The 20,500-nt window shown below is 44.2% G+C and overlaps 1 protein-coding gene across 2 annotated transcripts in view; it reads right to left on the bottom strand.

Moving 5' to 3' along the window:
* Positions 1-8,483: 8,483 nt before the first annotated feature.
* The window catches only part of LOC107113273 (glutathione S-transferase-like), a 26,411-nt gene continuing 14,394 nt past the window's right edge, over positions 8,484-20,500 (bottom strand). The window contains exons 2-6 of one of the 2 annotated variants that reach the window (XM_015414582.1): positions 19,738-19,795; positions 18,840-18,966; positions 12,807-12,948; positions 11,917-12,048; positions 8,484-8,675 (exon numbers count right to left, since the gene is read on the bottom strand). In XM_015414582.1, the coding sequence (XP_015270068.1) occupies positions 8,553-8,675; positions 11,917-12,048; positions 12,807-12,948; positions 18,840-18,966; positions 19,738-19,795 (582 nt within the window). In that variant the 3' untranslated portion in view covers positions 8,484-8,552. Of the gene's footprint in view, positions 8,676-11,916; positions 12,049-12,806; positions 12,949-18,839; positions 18,973-19,737; positions 19,796-20,500 lie in introns of both variants that reach the window. The other variant, XM_015414581.1, reaches the window with a different exon arrangement.

The raw sequence follows: 20,500 nt of genomic DNA, 5'->3' as shown, positions 1-20,500 counted from the left end.
TCTTTCGTGGAAGACTGCCTTCCTGGTAGCCATTACCTCAGCAAAACAAGTAAGCGAATTGTCTGCACTTCACTGTGACCCTCCATACCTTGTTTTTCACCATGATGGCATCACCTTGGCCCCGGATGTTTCTTTCCTACCCAAGGTTGTGTCCGAATTCCATTTGCAAATTGATATTGCCCTTCCAACGTTTTCCCCATCCCCTACGAGCGACGAGGAACGCCATCTTCATACTTTAGACGTCAAGAGAGCCATAACCTTCTACCTCAATATAACGAAGGCTTTCCGGCAGTCACCAGCCTTGTTTGACTCCTATAGTACACCTGTGCAAGGGAAGAAGCTCTCCTCACAGCGTTTATCCAAGTGGATCGTGGAAACCATTAAACTGTGCTACTTACTGGCTAAAAGGCCACTTCCGGGCCTGCTCCAAGGGCATTCCACCCAGGCAGTAGCCATGTCCACAGCCTTCCTGAGAGGTTCGTCACTCCCTGATATCTGTCAAGCAGCAACCTGGGCTACCCCTCACATGTTTGTGAAGTATTACGCCCTGGATGTGCGTCTTTATCAACATTCTGTGGTGGGATGGGCAGTGTTGCAGGTGGCGCAAGTCTAGGACCTTCAGCTCCCTCCTCCAGGTTGGCCTGTTTTTGCTTGCTAATCTCCCAGAGGTGTGATGCACAGAGACCACAAAGAAGATAAACAGGTTGCTTACCTGTAACTGATGATCTTCGAGTGGTCATCTGTGCATTTACACCACCCGCCCTCCTTCTCCTCTGCTTTCAGTCCTCTCCTTTTTTACTACTCTGAGACTGATGGCAGCGGTCAGAAGGAACTGGCGAGATTGTCGTGCCCCTCCCTTAGTCATGCGCAGTGGGGCCTGCACGTGACGAGAGAGTGGTCGTAAAAATCCCTTTCGCTTTCAAAAGGAACCAATCGAGGTCAGCGCAGGCGCACTATACCCCAGAGGTGTGAATGCACAGATGACCACTCGAAGATCATCAGTTACAGGTAAGCAACCTGTTTTGCTACTATGCCTGGGTAATTAACTGTAGTGTTCGCTTTAACTGATTAGAAGACTTTGTGTATATTTTCCAGTTGTGTGGCTTCTGTTACGTGTGACCGCAGCCATTGTTTGTTTTAAAGCTGTTTTTTTAAAAAATAAGTAACTATGTTGTATGTTTCTCTCCAGTCACAGCATTTATTCTGACCATTGTAATGGGAGTAAGGTTTAAGAGGACCAAGAGATTAATGCCAGCTGGAATTCTAGCAGGACTAAGGTAAAAAAAAATTCCTGTTTTATGCTTCAGTCCTATCATATTTACCAGGGAGAGCAAAGTGGGACTTAAACCAGAGTAGGTATGTGTAGTATTGTCCTCTTAGTGACTTCTTTTTTTAAAAAAAAAAGCTGCGCCAAACAGGTCCTAGTTGTTAGTTTGGCTATGAGTCATAGCAAATTAAGAGTTTTATATTAGGTATGGGGACTTAGAATCAATAACATTTTAATGTTCTTTCTTGTCCTTAAGATTAATGCTCAGGCAGCACCTGATGAAACCTGAGAAGTGGAAAGGTAGGGGTGATCTTGGTTAGGCTTTGTAGTAGAGAAGGACAGCAAAACTGATTGCTGCTCTGTATGGTTGAGCAAGTTAATAACTTGTAAACTGAGGCTTCTCTGATGTAGTCCTGTTAAAAAGCTGCTCCTAAAGGATAGATGGATGGCCTTCTGTAATGGCATTTGATGCAGTGGAGAAGAAAATCAACAAAAAGTGCCTTCTGCTCATGCTGGGGCATTTTTATTCATAAAATCTCATGAATTGTGAAGAAGTTCAAGTTAGCCTTTATTGGCATAAAATAAGAGTACAGGTTATACAATTTTAGGAAACAGTTAAAACACCTATAAAAATCTATGACTCGATATTGTGCAGTTAGGAGCTGATAAGGATGTTATATCTGTAGGAACCTTTGGCGTAGCTTTAAAGCCAAACAGAGAAACTTAGCCACCTTCTCAGTGGTGTCAGGACTGAGATCTTTTAAAAGTCTGTGGACCTTGAGTGCATCAGAACAATCCGCCATACTGGTTAGGATAGAATGTAGATAAATATTCCTTAAGTCCACATACAGATTGCAATGCAGGAGAACATGTGAAATAGATTCCACGCATCTCTTTCTGCAGGGGCAGTATCTGGCCGAATGCAAAACCTTGTTAAATCTGCTATATAAAATGGCAGAAGGCATAGCATTGCACTTGGCCAGGGTAAACGCTCTACGTTGTTGTGGGACCTGCAGGGAGGATAAATATGAGGCCATCTTCCCTGTAGTTAGGGGGATCTCAAAGTTCAAGGGGGAGAAGGTTTTATTAGCTAGGCTGTACAATCTCTGGCGCTCAGTATCTAACATCACTTCTCTGTATCGGAACTCCCCCCCCCCCCGGTGCTTGGTCTCACCTAGAGGGATCTATGCCAGTAAATACACAAATCATACAAAAGAACCCAAGATACACATTTGTATATTATATATATATTGTTATTTATATATTGTTACGCAGACTGTAGAATTCATCTGTGGTAGGACAGTGTTACTGCCCTGTAAACGCAAGAGTACTTTCCCCTTAGAGTTCCCCAGCCCAGCCAGGAACCTGTGGCAGAAAGTTGCTTCTTGTCCCTCTTTCTGATAGTGGGCTACCACACCAGGTTAAAATCAGCCCATCTGTCCACCCAAGGTCAGCACAACAGGGGTGTATTTCTTTAGCATGCTGAGTGGCAAGGCTGTGAGTAAGGAAATTAGACTTTTTAGTTAAACAGCTTTATTTCTACAAGGCACAAACTCAAGGTATCTACAAGACAAGCTTTAGGTACAGCTAATCAAACTAAAGAAAAGTTACTAAGTTCTTAGAATCCATGGAACATTTGATCTTTGCTGGTTGCATAGCCCCAGCACACCTGCAGACCTCTTCTAGCATCATTCCCCTCTGTTATGTTTCATCACAAACTCACACATGGGTGAGTGCGCTGCTGTCAAACACCAAAAATGCAATGGCAGAATTCCCTCCAAGTTCCCAAACAAAGGAACTGCTCAGGCCCCTCCCCACATGGACTCCTAGAGCCTTAGCCAAACTATGTGCCAGGTCCTGGGGCTCAGGCCCACCAAAACATGGACCCTCCAATCAAAAGGTGTTAACACATCAAAGAGCTAACATGCTTTCACTTTAGGCTGTAAATGATGCTCTGTATCCAGAGGAGTGCATCTTTCTCATATTCTGCCCATCATGGGGACACCTCTCCACCATTCCATCTCCACATCTGGCACAACATATTTTGCCCATCTACCTCTCATCCCACAACATCATCTTTACTTGATGGAAGTTTGAGGTTATCTTGGAGCATCTTTTTCTGCTTTGTTTTGTTTTCTTGTATTTTAATCTAGTACATTTAATCTAGTACATTTTTATCACACCATTCCTCCAGAAAGCTCAAGGCAGCAGAAATGATTCTCCCTTTTTCCATTTTGTCCTTATAGTAGCCCTGATAAGGTAGATTAGGCTGAGATAGAGTCAGACTGGTCCAAGGTTACCTAGCAAAGTGGGGGTTTGAACCCGAGTCTTCCGGATGAGAGGCTACTAACTGCTATACAGCACCCACCCTAGAAAAGTGGACTCAGCCCTAGCTGTGGGCCTGTGTAATCTTTGAACCTTACAAAGCTGCATGCCTGTTAATTTTACTCTTGTATTTTTTAGTCTGCTGATGATCTTGAGACTTGTGCTTTTGCTGGTATGAGACCAAAGCAGCAAGAATCAGTATTCGTATCATTCCACATGATCAAACGTTGTTCTTTGAATGTCTCCGCAGAAATATTCAGCACTTTCTTTTGTTACTGAATGAACACAAAATGTTGTTACTCATGGATTTTGGGCTTCATTCTTCAGGCTATATTTCTTTAATGCTAGATATCACTGTGCTGGTTAAGAACAAGTGACTGGCTTGCCTATTTAAACATTAACTTCGGGGAGGGAGGGGAGGTGAAGAAATGTTCAGTGATGCCTTTATCTCAAATAAATAAATAAATGGCTTTTGAAGCCCGGGTTGGTTATGTTATAGGACATAAATATGGAGACCTGGATTGAAATTTGCCAGTCATACTCTGGAATGGCACAAACTTGTAGTATTGTATTGCAGCTAACAACATAGATTTGTTTTGTATTTCTAAAATGCTGTCAGTTTCTACTCCTGTCTTGAAATTGCAGAGAGAAACTACTGAAACTAAAATAAAGTTTAATATTTTGAAAGCATGTGAAGTGTAATTGTTAACAGTTAGAAATTTGTTGTATAGGTCTTGTCTCCTTTCCACCTTGTCTTCTTTTGCTGAGCCCAGGGCAGTACTTGTATGCACTCTTTTCCATGTTATTGTCACAACAACCTTGAAAGGTAGGTTAAACTGAGAGGAAGTGACTAGTGCAGGGTACCCAGGAAGCCCAGTGGCCAGGTGGAGATTTGAACTCCCAAATAAGCATTGGCTTGTAATGCTTTAGATAAGCTGTTGTCATGAAGAACCTGTGTATATTGAACCTGTGTATTGTCACAACATATTGAACCTGTGCATTGTCACATCTCTGTGCCCTTCCATATTAGTGTAGTCACCAGCTGCTTCCCCAAAGGGTTTGTAGCTACAGCTTTTGAGCAGCAGCCAAAATAAGGCTGTGCTCTGACATGTCTTGATTGTTTCCACCAAAAGGATTCTCAATGCCAAAGAGGTAAGCTGCTTTTAAAACTGAACAACAGGTAGTCTGTTCTGTAAGAACTGTTGTCAAATCTCTTGTATACACAGCACACACTCACCATTGCGCAGGACCCTTTTTTGGATCTTGTTCAAAGGGAAAACCATCTTGAAACAATCATTCACAGCCACCCCTGGGTCCTTTAAGAAGCCATCAAGGAAAAAAGTGCATTTTAAAAAATTGACACAGATTTAAAATCTGTTCTTAAATATATTTGGAGCTGGGCTTACTTGAGTGTGCTTAAGATTTTCAGCTTTTGTCACATCTAAGTGAAAGGAAAAAGCACCCAACTTAGAGAGCGGTCCTGTGTTTCAGCTTTTTATTGAGATTTTCATAAGTAAAAATAATAATTAAGAAAAATGTTACAGAAAAGAAAAAAAGAGTCAGAGGAACATATTCTTTAGGAACTTACAAAATTTTCTCCCCAACAAAGCTGAATCCAATCACTTATTGCTAGATCTGAAATTTATACACATCTATATACTCTAATATCATGACCAGTACATCAGCCAATTGTATATTCTTTTCTGTTATTTAAGCTTCTCCTTACTAGTCAAATCCACAGATTATCAAATTATTTTTTTCATTTACATGCAGGGGGCTTCTGGTTAGCAATAAAATCAGATAATGTCTTTTCCTTAATCAGAGAAGTAAGTTTGGTTTGGCAATTTCTGCAAATTCCAAGGTCTTTAACTACCGTTCTTCTATTGTAGGCATTTAGTTAGAAAGTAGTTCTGTTGACCTAATGTACAAATTGTTTCCATATAAAAGCATTCAGAAATGGTTTAATAAGGATAAGTTACTACACTGGTCTTCCCTCACCCCTCTGTAAGATAGGATTGGTGTCAAGATGATCTTTCTGTTTCACAGCATCCCAGCTTATATCCCAGCGACTGTTAAGCAATATCAGAAGGCTATTTTAGACTATGTTTTGGAAAGAAATATATATAAAGAATTAAATGGAAGCAAGCACAACAAAATCGGGGTCTGGGAGGCCTTCAATCCCAAATATTTCTCTTACTACATATCCAGAATCCCATGTTTAGTTCACTGGAATCATGATCTGATAGACCCCTCGATGTTAACAGAACAAAATTTTGTCTCTGTGTTACTAAGAGATGGGATTTTCTTTAAAAAGTATTTGTGACAAAAGTTTTATTTGAAAAAGTCCATGATAATAAACAAAATTATGTCTACATGGGATAAGTGCCAAAGTAAATTTGTTTCTTGTTTCTCTCCTATGGTATCTGCTATTCTCAAACTAAGTTTAAAATTAGGGTGATCTGAGCGGCAATGTAATAAACTGGACCACCTTAATGAACTAATGAAAAATAATGAGTTTGTATCCTATGAATCAGTAAGTTTCCTATGAAAACAGTAAAACAAGGAAGCTATTGGCTTTGTTTTAAAAAGTGGAAGGTGTGCCTGAACAAATTGAACAGAAGGGACCACAGGCTCTGGCAAAAGAAACCTAAGCCCATAATTAGGCATGCAAAATGAATTTGAGGAGCAGGTTGTTAAAAGTATCAAGAGAAACACATTTATTTAAATATATCCAGACCAGGAAACCAGCAGAGAAGCAGTTGGGTCTTTGGATGACCAAGGAATAAAAGGTTTGCTAAAGGAAGATGGCAGATGGCAGAGAAGTTCCATTAATTTTTTGCTTCTGTGTTCATTGTGGAAAGTGTATAGCATGTATTCATGCCACAGTCACTGTTTCAGGAAGGAGGTCTGAAGAACTGAGTCAAATTGAGGTGACAAGAGATTAAGTGGAGAAATTAAAAACTGAAGTATCCAGATCCTGATGGCATACACCCGAGAGTTCTTAGGGAACTCAAAGGTGAGACCGTTGATCTACTAACCCATATATGGCCATGGTCAGACATGCCATTTGGTGTGGAGGGGAAGTGAGCTGGTTTCCCCTGGTGGAAATTGACACAGCGTTGTGCGATCACACATCCTTTGTAGCTGCAGGCTCAGCTCATCACTGCCTGATCAGACAGCATGTTCAGGCAAGTGGGGGGGTTGCCTTTTGTTTCCCATGCACATAAATGAGGAATCGCACCTCCGCACTGAGGGTTCCCCATGGAGTATACAGTTATGCGCATACTGCTAAGCAAGGAAAAAGAAAACGGCACCAAGTCAGGATGGAATGAGTAGACCATCCCAACTGTATGAGAGCATGCTTGAGTGATCAGACAGGAAAGTCTGATCTAATGGCAAGCATTAGGACTGGGCTTTCCCCAGTGTCTTTTAACTCCACTTCCGTGATGTGGCAGCACGAGGGTGCTTATGGCTGCAGGACCTTTCCCAGATGTTGCTGTCTGATCATGCCCTTTAGATCTGTCAGGCATTCGCAGCTGAGTCCGATTTAAAGACACATCTGACTGCAGCCTATGTGACCTGTCAGTATATTAGGCCACTGTAGAGAAGACTGGAGAGTAGCAAATTATACTGATTTTTCTAAAGGGGTCCAAAGGGGAACCAGGAATTACAGGCCAGTTAGCCTAATGCCTGTCCAAGGCAGATCAGTAGAAACTAATCAAAGATAGAATTATTAGGCACATAGAGGAACAAAGCCTGCTGAGGGAAAATCAGCATGTCTTCTGCAAAAGAAAGTCCTGCCTCACCAACCTTTTTGGAATTCTTTGAGAAAGTGGAACAAGCATGTAGATCATGGTGACCTGGTAGACATTATGTACTTGAAGTACTTGAACTTTCAGAAGGCTTTTGACAAGGTACCTCACCAAAGACTCCTGAGTAACCTCAGGACTCGTGTGGTAAGAGGGATAATTTCTTATGGATTAAAAATTGGTTAAATGACAGGAAGCAAAGAGTATGAATAAATGGTCAGTTTTCTCACAATGGAGGGAAGTGAGCCGTGGGGGTCCCACAATGATCAGTACTGAGGCTGGTGCTATTTAATTTCTTCATAAATGATCTGGAACTAGGGGTGAGTAATGTAGTGGCCACGTTTAACCAGGTTGTACCACTTGAAGTGGCATGTTGTTTGATGCAGTTTATGTAACAGTGACTTTTCTTTGTTTTTTTCTCTTCTGGCCACATTGCCATTTTATCATACTTTGTTGTATGTTGTTATAGACAATCATAAGACCACTTGAGCCACCGCAGCTCCATATGTTGTTATAGACAATCATAAATAATCAAAACTGTTAAGAAAGACTTAAATTTCATCTTGGGCATACTTTATTGAGAAATCAATAGTACGTGCTCCTAAGATAATGCTTCCCACAGAGGTGCTGATCACCAAGCAGCATAAAGAGAAAAACAAATAAAAGAGATGTATTTAATTGTGGAAAGGCAGATGTCTTTGACAATGGAATTACTTACACAGTAACATAATGTATAGAGATAAGGAAACTGTAGGCGAGGGATAATTCACAGTACAATTTTTAAGACTACAAATATCATTCATGTAAAGGTAAACCCGGAAAATCTACAGCAGCTAATTTTCAGGATAGTTTCTACTATACTCATGAAGCTGCTCAGATGAAGAGTGAGTGGTTCAATAGTCTTGTATTGATCTCTGGAAACTTTATCCTTTAGTGGCTTCACAAGAGTTTTCACGTGTATTACCTGGTTACACTGCTAGCATTCTAATACTAACAAACAGGTTTCAGAGGCTACAAAGCCAAAAGGAGTCACCATTATATACTAACATTTTACAAGCAAAGGCCATATAGTTAATGGTGCATGTATGGAAAAAGTATAAACCGCATAACTATACGCTAGTAATTTGCAGTCAACTTCTTTGCAGGTGTTGTCAGATGTTGAAAATCTTCCTGAGCTTTGCAACAAACTCATCATCTGGAGGGGGTTTTCTCTGACTGCCAGGCTGCAAGAATTTCTTAATGGTGGGAATATTGCTTATTCTTGTTTTGAAGGCCTAGAAGGAGGAACAAAGAAAACTTCAACGAAAAAATATGCTAGCCTAGATTGGCTTGCATGACAAAGAGTTTTTTGTACCCAGCTTCCAGGCATGCCCTGAAAAGGTGATAGCGACTCTCTGGTCATCTGAGTGTGAGGCATTCAAAGCCAAAGTGGTGATTTCACACTGCTTCAGAAGGATGCCAAAAACAATCTGAGTTGCTAGGTCTCCTTTCAGTAGTACACAATGCATGAGAAAGGCAACTACATCATGTATCATAGGATTTGGTTTTTTAAAAACAATAACAATTTATTCTTTCTTCCAGACTCATGAAATGGATATGCTAGAGCCATGACTATAAGAAGCATTGTGTTGTTCTACTAAAGATTTTGAGCAGCTAGAGACAGTAAATACAATTATCTCTTTAGTGGACAACCAGTAAAAGGACAGGTTTTCATAGATATGATTGGGTGGTTTTCGGTTCATATGAAGAAGAAGAAGAGAAGAAGAGATTGGATTTATACCCCGCCCTTCACTTGGAGTCTCAGAGCGGCTTACAAACTCCTTTCCCTTCCCTTCCCCACAACAGACACCCTGTGAGGTGGGTGGGGCTGAGAGAACTCTGACAGAAACTGCTCTTTTTCAAGGACAGCTGTGCCAGAGCTTGTGACTGACCCAAGGTCACATCAGCAGGTGCAAGTGGAGGAGTGGGGTATCAAACCCAGTTCTCCCAGATTAGAGTCCGCGCACTTAACCACTACACCAAACTGGCTCTCAAATTCATGTTGATTCTGATCTACTTCCCTGCAAATATGGCCTCACAGAGCCACTCTCAGTACTAAAGTATTTTAACGAATTTCTCTATGGAGAAAGATTTTGCCATGTATGTCTATATTCCTTTCTATGGTTGCCAGGTTCACCCTGCTATGGGCAGGGGAGGTGGGACATAGGTTTGCCAGATCCAGGCTGTGAAACTCCTGGAGATTTGGGGATGGGGCTTGGGGAGGACAGAGACCTCAGTGGAGCACAATGCCACAGAGTCCACCATACAAAGCATCCATTTTTCCCACTTGGCTCCAGAGCAAACTGATTTATGCATTAGCCAAATCGCTGGCTCACAACTTTAAAGCCAGTAACTCACATAGCAGAATTTTTGCTCACAAGACTCCACAGCTTAGAGGGAACATTGGTCTGGAGATGACCTGTAATTCCAGGGGGTCCCCAGGTGCCACAGGAAGGCTGGCATCCCTAATTCCTTAGGTAGTTGGGACTGCAACCAAGGTAGGATTGTATCCTACAATATAAGAGAGCAAGTCAAGGACATAGCAACCTAACAGCTGGTTATTTCCCCCAATAATGTTTTAACAGAAAACAGCTACAGCAAATTGCAATTTGAAAAGGTACTATACCAATGCAAAAGGCTATTTAATGCCTGTCACTTTATATACCTGCCATTTTTTGCCAACATAGGTCAAAGCTTGGTGGCAGTTGTCAGGCAGAAAATGATGCCAGATGATCTAATTAAACAGCCTCAATCTCTATCCACTAGCCACTCCTATGGCTGCAGTTGTTTTAAAAAGTAAAGAAAAATAATCACAGTGGCTAAATGGTTTAGGAGGGGGCAGCCTAGAAGTGGGCTGGTGGTATATCACTGTTTGTTTTTAAAATTAGTAAATTTGTCCCTGTGACTGGATATACAAGTTTTAAAAGCATGCTTACAGATTCTAACATAGGGGTGAGGGGCTGCTGGACATGGTTAGAGATGTAAAATTTCCAGAAATGTTGAAGCTCGGGGGGAAAACCCATTTTCCCCCCGGTTTTTTTCTGGGGGAAATGGAAATTTTTGGAAAAATTGAAAAAAATGCTACATTGGCACTTCTTTTTTCTTTTCCAAATTGAAAGTCATTCTGTTACTTTAGGAACATAAAATATGACTATGGACATTTTTACTTGGCATGAAATTATCACAACTAGCATATTAAAAATATAGTGTATCTAAACAATTATTACAAACAGAATACCCACCCACATGCAAAAACAAAACTGAAACCTTTTTTTTCTTGTGACAATAGCACCTCCTAAAGGAAGAAATGCATCTTGTTCTTGCATTGAAGAGTTTGAAACAGTTTGAAACCTAGGAGTTTCGTGTCCTCAGTGCACAGAAATTAGATCAATCTGGTACCATACATATTTTTTAGAAATGATTTGGAAAATATTTGAACACCTTGTCTTAAAATATTTTATTCATCATGTTAAAATAAAACATTCCATAATCAATTTTTTTCTTTTCTTTTTTCAATTTTTCCAATTTTTTGGAAAAAAACAAAAAAGGCTTCAGGGAAAAAACAGGGAAAATACTTTTTTTTCTTATTTTTTCTGGTTTTTTTCCGGGCCTTTACATCTCTAGACATGGTTCTTTTACAACTAGAGGTAGAAGATACACACTTCCAATCAGCACTTTAAGATTAAAGTATGAGACTCCAGTGGTATTCAGTTTTCAAAACATGGTCTAGCTAAGTATGATCTAAACACCAGAGTGTGATACTTGGAGATATATAATTCCCTCTAAAAGTAAAGTTATTGAGGCCGTAGAGTAACAAAAAACCCACAGTCACAGAGGAGGGTTCTAGCTGACTTGAGAGAAAGCCACATGTATGGGGAAATGGAAACTATATACTCATCTTCCAGGAAGCACAAAATGTTCAGTGCAGATGACCATCAATGGAGGGTGAAAGTTGGGGGGGGGGGCTTCATCACATGATTTATGACGTGAGCTAGGGAGAAGTGCTAAACAGTTCATACTTTCCTGGAAGGAAGGCAATAGGGTTTGGGGGTATGTGTCTAATGGTATCTATCTAGCAGCAACCCCAATTTGTACCCTGTCCAGATGGAAAATTAACTGATTATAATAAACAAGACATTAGACAATATGTTTATTAATGCAAGGTCAACTGGAGAATTATCTTCTGGGTCTTGAGCTCTCTTTATGGATTGTACATCTGAATTTATACCCCTTTACCATATATTTCTACTTTATTTTCTATTAAGGATTTCCAGTATGCTAAAACTGGAGATACTACAAAGTGTATTCGGTTACAAGCACTATAATAATTAAAACAAAAAACAAAAACCCACCACCTATCAGTGGCTTATAGTACATTCTTTTTAGACTAGCTGCATTCTACAAATTTAGTTCATACACAACCCTGCTCGCACATAAAGGTAGTCAAAACTAGGTAGGATGTCACATCACTCTCACCTGTAGCAGGGGAAATTTGGAAAGAACATCGGATTTCAACTCCTCTGTCATCAGAATGGCTTCAAGCAGTTGTACATCTGCCCAGGTAAACTGGTTACCAACAAGGAAAACATGTCCATGGTCTTTTAAAACCTATGAAGAATCAAATCCGTTTTCATGGTAAGTGGAAGATCATGTTTACCAGAGATAATATAAAGTTCAGTTGTGGGCATTTATGTTTCTTGGGAAACCAAAGCTATGAAATGTTAGCACTTAGAGACAAGGTCCGGCTCACTGTCATCTGCTTCGGGAACAATTTAATGTTATGGCATCCTCAGGGACAACCCAGGGGTGGCACTGGTATGTGAGAGTTGCATGTGGGCTTGGAACCAGGCATTCTTTTCCCCTCCCCCTGTGCCTTGTCCAGTGCCAAAACAGCCCCCCCCAAACACCACGGCTGTTTTGTAACTTGAATAGCTGCTGGGGGAAACAAGAGTACCTGATCCTGCCGTACTTTGGGCCTAACCAGGATCAGGCCCCTGTGGCATTTTTAAATGGCCCACATACAGCTCTCATATGCCAGTGACATCCCAGGTATGTCCCTGAGGATGCCATAACATCTAGTTGTGCCGTTTGTTTTGTCACTTAAATATTAATTTTGTACACCTGAAAGTATACCCATGCATGACACAGAGAGGTCCTACTACATTTTAGATGTAACCTATGGGTTAACTATGCTCAGCAACACGGGTGCATTTAAGCGCTTCCAGGTGATTTTTGGTGCTGTGGGACAATGGAGTCCACCACTTTTCAAAGTTGGTGCCAAGGCTCAATGACTGCTGCCCACCTTGAGACAACAGGGGTTCCATATTGATGCCCCCCTTGTTTATTTCTGTTTTCTTGTCATTTACCTTTTCATAAGCTGGGAAGTATCTGGTTGTGGCCCTGTCAATGATCATGGCACTTTGCTTTGCCTTTCCCTCAGGGGTATGGAACATGAGAGATATTATCATCCCCATCAGTTCAGTTGTTCCTTCCACATACATGTCAATCCTGAAATAAAAAGTTATCACAGTTAAGCATAACGTGATTAAAATGGCTTATGGTTTGTGCATCAAATGGTTCTAATGGCAGTATATAGGGCAGGATGCAACTGTCAGGGTTCCCAGTCAATCACACTCAACACCAGGTCTTCATCAATTCCAGTTTATTGAGGGAGAAAATACTTGAGACACCATAAACTCTTGTGTCACGAATGACGAGGGAGGCACGGGGCCCCAGGGAAATACCCCCTTCAAAGGAGACCCCCTGACACCTCCAGGCCAATGAGCAAGCACAATTAAGCACGGGCTAATACACAACCGTTAGGTTCCAAGCGGGAAGTTCAGAAAGGAAGAAGCACCTCTAGCTCCAAGGCCACCTGCAAGATAAGCACTAGTCTAGCAGAGAAGGAGGGGGGAGGGGAGCGAGTACATTCCATTGCTTAACACCCCAACCCATGGCAGCGTCAGCTGACATTCTGCCCCCCAAGGAGCCCCCCCGGCTTATCAGGAAAAGATTAATGAAAGTCAGGAAGGAGCCGGGGGGCATGAACATCCAAGGCCTCCACCCACTTCCGGTGTTGCGGCCCGAAGTCCACCCACTCCACCAAGTAGAACAAATGACCACGTTTTAGTTTAGAGTCCAGAATCCGGGAAATTTCGAAATGTGGTGCACCATCCACCATTGGGGGGGGGGGCAGAACGGTCCAGCCTCCAGGCGTTCGGTCCCGGGTCCCGTTTGAGAAGGCTATAGTAAAAGACAGGATGCAAATGTCTGAGGTTCTTAGGCAAAGCAAGTTCAACAGTCACATCATTCAACACACGGGTCACCGGGAATGGTCCAATGAACTTCCAGCCCAATTTCTTGCTTGGTCACAGCCCCTTGATGTTTTTGGTGGAAACATCGAGTCCCCCGGTTATAGGTTCCACCCTGGTGACCGTTTTTATCCACCTGAACCTTATAAGCAGCCTTAGCCTTGTCAAGCTCCCTTTCCACCATGGGCCATATACCTTGCAGCTTTTTACACCAATCAGCCACCTCCCCCCCAACTTGCTGGTCATTCCCGGGGAAGGGGGCTCCTTCGTAACCATACACTGCTTTGAAAGGGGACAACCCTGTCGAGGCTGCTGTTGTAGCAGTACTCCACAAACGGCAGTAATTCCACCCAGGCATCTTGTTGGTAATTGGTGAAACAACAAAGGAATTGTTCCAAAATCTGATTCATCCACTCCATTTGGCCATTGGTCTCCGGGTGATAAGTACTGCTAAGGGCCCGCTCCACCCCCATAACCTTCAACAGCTCCCCCCAGAACTTTGCCACAAACTGGGAACCTCGGTCTGACACGACCTTGCGAGGGGGGGTATGGAGATGGACCACATGCTGCATGAACGCTTTGGCCAGGGTCTGCGCCAATGGCAGTTTGCTGAACGGGACAAAATATGTTTGCTTGGAAAACAAATCCTCCACCACCGAAATCACCATCTTCCCTTTGCTAGGGGGAAGATCTGTAATAAAATCCTTGGAGATCACTTCCCAGGGTCAGCCCAGAGTGGGGAGTGGTTGGAAGAATCCTGGGGACTTCCTGGGGCAGGGCTTGCACATGATGCAGGTTTTGCACAACTGTACAAATAGGGAAATGTCTTTGTGCATGCTCGGCCACCAGAACTGATGCTGAAGAAAGTGGAGGGTTTTCATGTTACCCAGATGACCCACTAGCTTAGCATCGTGAGCCACTGCCATAACCTCAGCCGGCAAGGAGCTGGGGACAAACAATCTATGCCCTCTGTACCAAAAGCAGTTGCCACGTTGTTCCAAGCCCCCGTCCCCTTTGACAGCCGCATGGTCCTCCTCCGAGAATTTCACAATGAACTTCAATTCCCAGCCTCCCTCAGGTGGACAAACAATCTATGCCCTCTGTACCAACAGCCGTTGCCACATTGTTCCAAGCCCCCATCCCCCTCCACGGCCGCACGGTCCTCCTCCGAGAATTTCACAGCGAACTTCGATTCCCAGCCTCCCTCGGCCCCTCCCCTCAAGCCTTTGCCTGTACTCAGGTGGAAACGGCCCCTCCCACCTGAGTGGGCATGAACATGATGCTCTCCCTTTGGCTGTCATGTTGGAGAAGGCGGGAGAGGGCCTCCTCAAGGGAATTGGACTTCCTGGGAACATGATAGAGGGTGAAGTGAAACTTGAAGAAGAACTCCATCCAACGCACTTGCTTAGCATTCAGATTGCGAGGGGTGCATAATGCCTCTAAGTGCTTATGGTCTGTCCACCAAAAGGCCCTCTGGCCCCCTCCAGCCAGTGCTTCCACGTTGACAAAACCAGCTTGATTGCCCCCATTTCTTTATCCCAGACAGACCAATTACGTTTGGTCGAGTTAAACTTGCAGGACACATAAGCCAGAGGGTGCAACTTGCCATCACCCCCCCCCCATTGTCACATCCGGGGTATCAACCTGGACAATGAACTTCTTGTACTCATCGAGATGGGCTACCATGGCTTCCGAAGTGAACAGGGTCTGAAGGCGCTCAAAAGCCTCCTGACACTCCACAGTCCAGAGGAGCCGGGCACCTGGCTTGGTGCTCTCTGGGCCCTTTCCTTTAGTCTTCAGGAGGTCTGTGAGAAGCAAACTGACTTGGGCAAAATTTGCAACGAAAGTTCTATAGAAATTTGCGAACCCGAGGAATGATTGGAGCTGTCGCCGGGTTCTGGGCACCTCCCACCCCAAGATGTCTCTGGCCTTGGTTGGGTTTAGCTCCAAACCCCTGCGGGAAATGTGGTAGCCCAAGAAATCCACCTCAGCACAGTGGAATTCACACTTGGAGAGCTTCGTAAACAGTTTATTGTCATATAATGTCTGTAGCACCTCCCGCACCAATTTCACATGCGACTCCTTATCGGGGGAATATAATAAAATGTCATCTAACAAACAAGGCTCCCCCTGAAAAGGTGCTTGTGTAACACTTCGTTGATCAAGTTCATGAAAAATGCCAGAGCCCCCTGCAGCCCAAAAGGCATGACTCGATATTCGAACTGTCCCATTGGGGTGTTAAATGCTGTTTTATACTCATCCCCTTCTCTGATGCGCACCCGGAAATATGCATCCTGGAGGTCTAGCTTGGTAAAGATTTTCCCCTTAGCCACCTCTGCCATCAGGTCCTTGATTAGGGGCAGGGGCAGGGGGTAGGTATTGGTGGCTGACACCGCATTCAACCCTTGGTAATCCATGCAAAGCCGTAAACCCCCATCCTTCTTTTTCCAGAACAACACAGGGGCGGCAAAGGGAGAGGACGCTAGCCAGATGAAGCCCCTTGTCAATGAATTTGCGCAACTCCACTTTATCCCCGGGGCTCATGGCATACAGTTTCCCCATGGGTAGTTTGTGGCCCGGCAACAACTCAATAGTACAGTTGAGTTGCAATGCGGTGGAAATTTGTCCACCTCCTTTTCCGCAAACACTCAGGCCAAATCCCAATACTCGGGGGGTATTGCATTGAGCTCCTCCTGAGCCAAGCATGCTTGTACCGGTTCATTGGGGGGTCTCGGACCCCAAGGATCCTCCCGACCATGGGATTGGCACTTGGGGGCAATGAACTACACCTTCCCCTCATCCCACAGGATATACGGGTTATGGTCATGGAGCCACGAGCTTCCCAACACCAAAGGGAATCGGGAAGCAGGGGTGACAACAAAAGCACTGTGCTCCCAATGGTCCCCTGCCCCCATCCGTAGCGGCACAGTCTCAAACTTACATGGCTCCTTCATAGCCGAGCCATCCATCTGGGTAAAGATGATACGGTCCAGGAGCCAAGTCACATGGGCATCTAAGTCCATGACCAGTGAGGGGTTTATTAAGTCTTGGGTGCACCCCGAGTCTATCAAAGCCCACACCCTCACATGAGTCTCCATTGAGGGATTAATTACAGTCACAGTCACAAAGAAGAGGGAGGGGTAGTTGCTCACTGTCTTAGGCGCCGCCTGTTTTGGGACCTGCTGCTCTCACAGAGGTTTCCTGGCCTTTTCCCGCCAGCTCCTCCTCGCTCTCACTGCTTGGCTCAGTGCTCCCCTCCAGGATGTTGACTTGCAGGGCTCATTGGAACTTTGGCTTGACCACACTCTTTCTCAGGGGGGTATCCAGGCGCTTCTTCTTTGGCTCTACCTTAGCCGGAGGGGGCCCCATGGACCCCGGGCAGGAAGCTGCGAAGTGGCCCGCTTCCCCACATCGGAGGCACAACCCCTGCTTCATGTGCAATTCCCGGACCCCTTCCTTGGGCTTTGCTCCCTTTGATTTGGCCGGCGGCACTCCACCCCTTGGCTGAGTGGTTGCATTGTTGATGCGAATCATTTGCAGGCGGCTTTCGGCATCTGTAGCCTCATGTATCCAAGCATTCAGGGACACAGGGTGTACACTCCGTAGGATGGTCTCGCAGATTTCGGGGTGCAAACCTATGCGGTACTGTTCCGAAATCACCCCATCCAGCCACCTCTGCACCTTGGCCATGTGGTGTTTAAAATCTTCAGTGTACTCACGCACCGACCTCCGGCCCTGCTTCAGCATATGCAGGTTGTTGTCGGCCTTCTAACTCTCCAGCGGGTCCTTGTACTGCACCTGCAGAGCCCACATAAACTCGTCCACTTCGCGTAGCTCCGACCCCTGGGCATTGTGCAGGCTGATGTACCAGTCGGCCGCCCCATCCTGCAGCTTGGAAGCGATGTAGTCCACCCAGCACTCCTCGGTCGGGAACAGATGGCCCCAGTACAGGACAAACTTCTCCACCTGCACCACGAAGAATGCCAGCTTCTCTGGGTTTCCATCAAACGTGGCATCCAACAGCTCCATGGGGCGATGCTCTGGCACTGGTGCTGGAGGGGGGGCCAGTGGCACCTGATCCCTTGGTGGCACTGGCAGCGGCGGTGGAAGGGGGAGGCGCTGGAACTGGTGGGGCGGGTGCCAGGCGCTGTGCGCACAATTCCGCCAGGATGACCTGGGCTACCAGCCGGGGTATGTCCATCACCGCATCTTCAAGGGCCCAGGATGACCGAGTCTGCATCAGTTCAAGTTGGACCATGCATTCCTCCCAGCCCCCCTCATCCTCCCGGCTCCTGTGGGCCGGGCCCTTCTTAGGCCTGTCATAACACTCACACTCCCAGCGCGGGAGTCAACGACCATGTCTCCTGGCTCTCTGCCTGGAACAGACCCCACCGGCGATGCGGGATGGAGTCCTTAGGAAAGCGGGGAACCGCCCCCCCCATCCGCTCCCAGGATCAGGTTTATCGAGGACAGGAAAGGCAGGTCGTCTGTGCATATATTCTTTGTTAGAGCTAACTCCCCTGGCAGGAGAGGCGAAGATAGACTACATTCAAAGTGGGACCCCCTGATGGAGCCGAGCCAATCAGAGGTGCAGGCCTTGCATGCCGAAAATAATGGGGGCCGGTTCCCAGGCAGGGCAAAGCGCCCAAGTACCAAGGTCAGGCTAATAGATAAGACACAGCAGAAGGAGTGAAAGCGGACATCCCAGAATCATGAAGACACTCACCCAGCAGCCCCCCCCCCCCAATACAATGGCAGCGTAGCTGACACATGCCTTGCTAGTTGCCAGGTTTTGGAGCAGTTGCCTTTCTGAGAAGGAGGGCTAAGCTACAAAATCTGGACATAAACTCATCCATCTGCAGAAGGGTTCCATCCTGTTGTAAGAGGGCATTTGTTTCCCCTTGAAACTATGTCCTGAGCCACACTGATACAAAAGATATTTTAATTGCGGAAGAGGAGAGGTAAGAAAGTTGAACACCACTGCTGAAAATCCTTACTCCTACAGAAAAACTCCTGATGAACTCAAGCCAATGTGTTTACTACAGATAACACAAGTCTAAAATAAAGTCTAAGGCCGTGACAGCGTACAGTGTTTTCTCGTTCAGGTCCTTCCCATAGAGGTTGTGTTTTGCTGCTATGTAGCTGAGAATGGCTCGTGTCTGCACTATCTTCATCCCATCAATTTCCACCATGGGCACTTGCTGAAAAAGCAGGTCTCCATCTTGTGAAAGGAAAAGAAAAGAAGAGACTCATTCAGTCTTAAGGCTGCCAAACCCTCCAGGCAGGGCCTAGAGATCCCCCAAAATTACAACTGACCTCCAGATGACAGAGATCAGTTCCCCTGGAATAAATGGCTATTGTGGAGGGTAGACTCTATGGCATTACAACCTGCTAAGGTCTTCCCTCCCCAAGCGCCTCCCTCTCCAGGCCACACCCCCATATCTCCTGGAATTTCCCAACCCAGCATTGGCAACCCTATTTGGTCTTCATAGACTTCAGCCTCTTTCACAAGTCACAGTGAATGCATGGTCAAACTGTGTACAATGTACAGTTAGTTTTTCTGTATAAATACATTTCTTTATAAATGCATTATTCTTTATAAATAGTTGTTTTCTTTATAAATGCATTTTCTTCATAAATGCCATCTCATGTTACATTTAATATATGAACAGCTGAACATGTGATTCAGACCCCACATTTATCTAGGTACTGGTTCCCAGTTTCATCTGTGAAGTAAATGTATGTTGGCTCTTTCTCACAAACAGGTATATGTGCGTACATGTGCGTCTACTGTTACATGCGAACAGGGCTTGTGTCTAGAATGGGTGAGGATGAGGTGACTGTTAGAAATTGATCTACACTGCATACCAAATGTAAAACACTCAGATCACCAATGCACAATACCTCTTAGAAAAAATAATTTTTATTTAAAGAATCTGTTATTGACATCCTGTTTTTGCTAGATAAACCAGACCCTAACCTGTACACTTACCACTGCGTAATTTTTCAAAGTCTTCCTTTGTTTCTAGAAATACTTCTTCAAACTGAAACACAAAAGTTTTTATTCGTTATACAAATTATGATGAAAATCATGTGCCCTTCTATTTTAGCTTAAAAGCAGCTAAGATACCGTGGAATATTGTTTTCAAAAACTACATGCTGCAGAACGGAACAATGAAACTTATTGTATCCTTGATTTGCCTTGTATTTATTCATTACTGAATGGATACTGCCAAGAAAATGGACACTTCGTCTCTACAGAAATCATGTGCTCTGATAGCATACAGTATTGCATAGTATGGGTTCCTTTTGATGGTTTTCACTTTCATGGTGCAGATCAGCCACACTGCTCAGAGGATCGTAGAATGTCAGTTCAGGATGCCAATTGCCCCTCCACCCTTTTTCTCTGTAGTTGTGGGCCATGATTTTCCTTAGCTATTGATAACATTTAATTGTACTGAAAAATTACTATGCTCATATTTTTCCCAAATGCATTCAAGCATTCTCCAATTTTTTTTTGATTTATTTATTTATTTATTTATTATTTATTTATTTATTAGATTTATGTACCACCCTCCCCAAACGGGCTCAGAGCTTATATTTCCTGAATGAAAAGATACTATCAGAAATGTACAACTGTTGTTTTATTTGATGCTGTCTAATTAAAATGTTTGGTTCCAGAAAATGAAGACTTTCTAAGACATAGTTGAGAACTGGAATTTAAATCTAAGCTAGACTGTAAGATTCAG

This window comes from Gekko japonicus, unplaced genomic scaffold (genome assembly GCF_001447785.1).
Source record: "Gekko japonicus isolate JY-2015 unplaced genomic scaffold, Gekko_japonicus_V1.1 scaffold671, whole genome shotgun sequence".
NCBI classification, from domain to species: domain Eukaryota; kingdom Metazoa; phylum Chordata; class Lepidosauria; order Squamata; family Gekkonidae; genus Gekko; species Gekko japonicus.
The sequence above is the reverse complement of the archived record's forward strand: the minus strand, read 5'-3'. Positions and strand labels throughout refer to the sequence as shown.